The 6000-nt window shown below is 43.1% G+C and overlaps 1 protein-coding gene across 1 annotated transcript; it reads right to left on the bottom strand.

Annotated features, from left to right (window-relative positions):
• Positions 1-407: 407 nt before the first annotated feature.
• Positions 408-2938, bottom strand: LOC115142928 (protein BTG2-like). Its single transcript, XM_029682793.2, has 2 exons — positions 2459-2938; positions 408-1873 (listed from the first exon to the last, which is right to left on the bottom strand). Exons 1-2 carry the CDS (start codon positions 2604-2606, stop codon positions 1521-1523), a joined length of 501 nt encoding a protein of 166 aa, XP_029538653.1. The 5' UTR covers positions 2607-2938; the 3' UTR covers positions 408-1520.
• Positions 2939-6000: the final 3062 nt, after the last annotated feature.

Raw genomic sequence — 6000 nt, 5'->3', positions numbered from 1 at the left:
GAAAGGAGCAGAAGGGTATAATGGTCCTGCCCTATGGTTAGGTGCCGTTTTTTTGCCAAATACTATACAAGCCTTTCAGAGCAACACATGGACTTCGAGCAGAGGCGGGGGCATCCTGAGTGACGCAGCATCAGTGCAAAGGGTCTGTCTGGTTCAAATCCAGGCTGTATCACAGCCAGCCATGGTTGGGAGCCCCATATTGCGGCGCACAATTGGCCCAGCGTTACTCGGATTTCTCCATCATTGTAAAGACTTTGTTCGTAACTGGTTAAATTGAAAGCGTAATGTTGACAGGTTCCCTTGGGTCACAAAAGGAATAGATCACTTACAATGTGCTACAGGTGCAAAGCTGTGTTGATTAGGGACACTCAAATGTAAATTGAAACCGACCACAGCAAGAGACAACGTGAATTCATAAAGGTTTATTGTAATAAAATTGTGACAAACTGTACAAATATTTATAGATGCACAAAAGTCATTTAAAATAGTTACTTTAAATGCTTACTGTGCTTCAAATAGCTTACAAACTATATCCTTCCCCTGTCTAGAACAGTAAGCAATGGTGAGCTGCTCAACAGCTCGGTAGGAAGAAGAGGATGCTACAGAGGGCTGAGAGCACCACACTACCTGGCAGTGCTAGACGTTAAAATGACGCCAACAACCACCTCACAGCTTATTCTACCTGGGGGGGATAACAGAAGACTTCCCAACAACAAAAATTCACAATAGTGAAATATTAAAATCCTAACCCCTTTTTGAACATGTTGACAGCATAAGCCATTTTAAATTATTAATGTTATGTCTACTGGGATGCAAGTGGTGTGAAATTAGTTTGCCATTTGTTGAGAGATTGACATACTCCAATTTTTCTTAACACTGACTATTGTGAAAAAAGAATCTATGAAAGTTAGGCAGTATTCCTCAAAGGTGTTTGGGCAGCAAAACCCTTTTAGAGGCAGCTTTTTTTTTGCAACTGGGAAGTCAGACATTTTGTCTCGAGTCTTTGATTTCAGGGCAGATAGGCGACGTGGTCCCTTAAGATTACAAACCAGCAGTGAACTGAATTATAAAACCACCTTTTTGTAAATGTATAGGTTACTGAAAAAATACTTGACTCCAGTTATACGATTGTTTTAGTTTACATTTGTGGGACGTAGCATGAAGTATTATTACACCATGAGAAACTAGCATCAGAATCCCAGAGATGTTGTGTTTACACTTAACAGAGCCCATGCTTGCATGTAGTGTGCTAATACCACAGGACATAAGCACACTACATACTGGAGAGTCCCAGCAGTGCAATTAGAGCCTATGGGCTGGTAGTCAAACATTCAAAAGTGCTACCCAAAGCTCTAACAAATACCAGGTGCTTTTAGAATACGCAAATTCAATTAAATAAGCAATCAAGTTAATTTAATAGGGGGAAACACTATGAAATGAAAATACAAAAAGGATCACTGTGGGTGGTCGATGGCCTTCACACCGATGCGGTTTGGCGTCGCGGTAGTGCCTGAACCACACTAGCTCGAGACAGTCATCAGGTAGTTCTTCGGAGGGCTAGTGCGGCCACCGATCAGAAACTGATTCTTGCAGTTGTGTGTGGGGTCAGGGCTAGGGGCTGCTGCGGGCGCTAGGGACTCTGCCTCATAGAGGACACAAATGGAGCCATCCTCCCCGATGCGGTAAGAGACCTCAAAAGGGTCCACCCAGAGTGTCAGCTCCCGGGGAAGGAGGGCAAAGAGCTGATCACTAGTAAGTCCGATCCGACCAGCAGCCCTGCCAATGATTGGGTCCATTTCATGATTCATTCTGATGCAGCGGTAGCCAGAGCCCTTCTGTGGTCTGTCAGGGAACCAGTGGTTCTGGTAGTGCTCTGAAGAGAAAATGGTCAGACAGACACGAAATTAGAAGTCAACGTGCTGCTTTGAAAACAAAGCCCCAGACAATAAAAACAGCTGATGCTAGCAATAGACAAGACAACCTCTTTTGAATGAGTTTGAATTACTGATATGGGATACTACTACCTATCAACTTTTGCCGACATCGCTCGCCGCCCCAAATATAGCTATGCTCGAGAATAGACAGTTGGTCGATCCGATTGGGCCTAATAACTAGTATAGTCTCGAGACAAGCTTACCTAGGCTAACGAGAACTTGCTGCCTTGCAAAAACAGCAAAGCCATTCGACTAAACATCGTGAAAAAGACACTTAAGCAACAGGTTGGCATTGTATTTCAACATGATCTAATATAGGTAGAGCATTTGGCTGAAATTAAATCGATAAAACAAGACAGAAAGCGAACGTTCGCTAGCTAACAGTCAGTTGAACAGACAAAGGCTAGCTAACGTTAGCTAGGTTGACGCTAGTAAACAACAACCAGTTTGTATAGGAAGCCATTTCGACATGAACTTTAGTACCGAGCAAATCTATTTCTGTAGGAAATGGCTAACCAAATTACCTGATAATGACTGTTGAAGACAATCTCTGAAATCATGAAGTTGGTGTTCGCTCAGGAAGCCTCTTGTTCTCAATAGCCTGGAAACAAAGGTTGCTGCGGCCGTTACTTCTGGGCCTATTTCACTTCTAGAAGAGTATGCTTGGTTCATTTTGCCCGCAAAAATAGTTACTTCAGCTCGTAGAAAATAAGACGTTTTTTTCGTCAGGAATGCAGTGTGAGGCAGAGGTACCGTAAACTAACGTTGGCTAGCTAGCTGAAAAAGCTATGAGGGCCTCACTCCAGTCCAGGGTGAATCCTTCAGTAAATGGAATCTTCAAGTCAGAAGCAGTAATATCAACGCACAAAGTTGGCTCTGGCCAACGTAACAATCAGCATTCTTTATCCCAAAAAAATGTTTCGCTTGATGCTGTGGCCTCTCAAACAGCACTTCCAAGTTCTCTTTGTGCTTACATTACGTCTTGTGGCCTCTTTTTATCAAGGGACAGAGAATGGATGACGTTACTCAAGTACCCTTTTTGAGTGATTGGCATTTTAACCAATGGGATTCACAGAGAAAGCGCACACACTGTGCGATGTGATTGGTTCACATCGTGGAAAACAATCCGAGAGCGTGGTGGGATTAACATGCAAATAGGGTTCCGTCCAACACCAAATATAGAAACTGACGTCAAACCCTGCTCTAAAAGTATTTGTGACGACAGTACGATAAAAACACCCCTTACCGTAAATTTCAAACGAGAACATTTATGTTTTTCTCGTTTATTGGTTTTTCCACTACACTAACTACCGTCTTTAACAACAATTGACATCAACTCAAAATAGGTTTGATGACAAAAATAGTTATTGTTTAAACTTTGCAGATACAGTAAACACGCTACACCCGGAAGAAAAGCTGCGAGAGAAGTTATTCGATCCCCTTCAGCCAAGTGAAATGAACACACTGTTATTGACAAACACATTAATCCCAAGTATGCATCCAAGTATTAAACACAACATATTTAATTGAATCAATGCCAATACAGTTTTATGTGGTTAAATACTTTCTCGACTGCGGGGGACAAACTGTTCAATCACAGCGTTCAAGTGTGTGGCATTGTGATTCCGTTCCGCTGGTGCTACTTCAGTGACATCTGGTGGTTGGGAATTCAAATAGAATTGTGCAGTTTTACCCGTCAGTGAACTGTAGTCAGTGTAGACCGCAGCGTAGAGAGTCGTCAGTCTGAAAAAACATATTAGCTTATATTTTAGAAAACACAATGTGAACATGTTGGCTATATGAGAAATCCATTCTCAGGAGCAGTAGGCCTCAGATCAAACACTTTCTGGTATTTGCCATCTGGTTTGCTCTTTGTCCTCCTGGGCCTTTTGGCCTGGCTATTAGTATCATGGTGTTCCGGTTAGATTTATTTTGGTGGGGTGGGGTAGTAATGGGGGACAAGATCCATATCTAGTTCTCCAGAGCCACTGAGATGTATTTTCTCTTGTGGCCGACTGCCTGTTGCTTAAATGCCACAACCACATGCTTGACCTGCTTGTCTGAATAGCAAATGAACTTTAGCATTTATGCTCACACAGCAAAGGCCACAGCAGCTCCTGAGGTTGTGTGTATGTGATTGGTCTTCTCGCAGGTAAGGGCATGGCTGGTTTCTGGTCCATTGCAAATTGAAGAGTTCAACCCCATCGGCTTAATATTTACATTTCTGATCCTGTGGGTTTAGATCAGGGATGGGCAACTGGTGGCCCTCCTTTTGTAGAGCCGCGGATCAATGTACTTACTGTTTGTTGAGAGCCAGAATAGAAGAATATACAAGGGGCAATTTGTCTTAAAACGTGTATGAAAGTGAGGGAGGTAATTGGTTGCTCAGCTTCAATGGTTATGACACCTCTGATGTTGTTGCCTGTCTCGACCAGACAATGACCATAGATACTGTAACAGAGTGACCCCTGGCCTGGCTAGACTCCAGCCCCTCTCCATGGTCCATCTAGAAGGGATCGTCAGTTAGTGTTTCAGCATAAGCCCATGATGTTTCCTGAGGGTATTATGACACCCTTCCTAAATGTTATGCTATATTTGGATGGGATGATGTCACTGTTGCAGTAATGGAAGGCTTCAAGCACAGAACCCCCTCACCATGGCAACACCAGAATGATTTTCAGCCAAAAGCGGGAGTTTTCTTTCTTTTTTTTCCCCCTTTTTGATGTGATCTGCTGTTGATTTTCTTGCAACTTTGCATTCTGTTATGTGTAGTTTATTCCTCTCATTTTGTGTGTGTTTGTAGCTGGGTGTGTGAATGCAAACGGCTGCATGTATGATTGCCTTTTTTTTGTGAAATAGGAAATCTGAATATCCTTCTATTTCTTTTATTCAGAGCGGTATATGATAACTCCAGCATGTTATAATAAGTCCACGCCAAATACCTTGTATGACTCCAGTCTGTATCTCTTAAGTTTAAGCAGTTTTGCTCAGAAATCCCATTTGATTACTTTATGCATGAAAGGTACTGTATCACTTGTCAAGTGTATGAAAGCTGTGAAAAGTCTCTCCTGCCTCAAACTAGTCACACACGTCCTAACCAACTTATTACTGTATCAATCATGTCTCTAATAAATGTGCTGCCTGGGAATGTTCCTGGAGCTGAGGATCTGCTCTCCGGTGACAGACCTGGACATTGGCTGGATGGCTTGTGAAAACAGGGCATTCCAATCATCAATGGCATTCGAAATCAAATCCTAACGTATTCAAAAAGTATTGAAAGGATCTCCACACACTTTACAAATGGAAAGGAAAAGGAAAAGGAAGAAATACTGTTCATATTGTACAGTACATGTAGGCATGTAGTGATAGATGCCTGAGGAGAGAGAGGCTGTGTTGGAGTGTGATGGACAGATGGATAGAGTCAGAGTCATCACAGTGGACTGACTCCTTGCAAGCCATCTGGCCCTCAGGACCCCACTCTCCCCACCCAAACTCAGTTCTGAACTCTACAGAGAGAGACAAAAATGTGTCCTGTTTGATGCAAAATGAACTAATGGATCCAACCATGCTAATGGGACTTTTCTCTTGCTTTGCATGTTGGTCTATTGGAAGTGGAACACAGCTGCAGGTAGAAGTAGCCTGTAGCCACAGATTTAGGATCATCCCTGTCTGATTAGTTGAATCAGGTGTGTTTGTGCTTGTATTGCCTATAATTCAGGAACTCATGCTACCCAGGTGTTGTGTACTATGCATGAATTCCTGCTGCCTCAGGGCCACTTCCTGTTCTGATTGAGTGACCTTTGATACCCGCGCTGTGTGGGCAGCATGGAGCCACCTACAGGTGGAGGCTGACTCCATACTCTGGAGCCTCAGGTGATGTCTGCTCTCACACATTATGGCATGGTCACGGGCTTTACCCACACATATATACACACATGCACATGGACACACACACACACACACACACACACACGCACACACATATACACGTACTCACACATATATTCACAGAGCCATGCACATATAAGCACTCACATACACACATGCACAAATGCATGGACGTAAG

Source organism: Oncorhynchus nerka, linkage group LG15 (genome assembly GCF_034236695.1).
Source record: "Oncorhynchus nerka isolate Pitt River linkage group LG15, Oner_Uvic_2.0, whole genome shotgun sequence".
NCBI lineage: Eukaryota > Metazoa > Chordata > Actinopteri > Salmoniformes > Salmonidae > Oncorhynchus > Oncorhynchus nerka.
The sequence above is the reverse complement of the archived record's forward strand: the minus strand, read 5'-3'. Positions and strand labels throughout refer to the sequence as shown.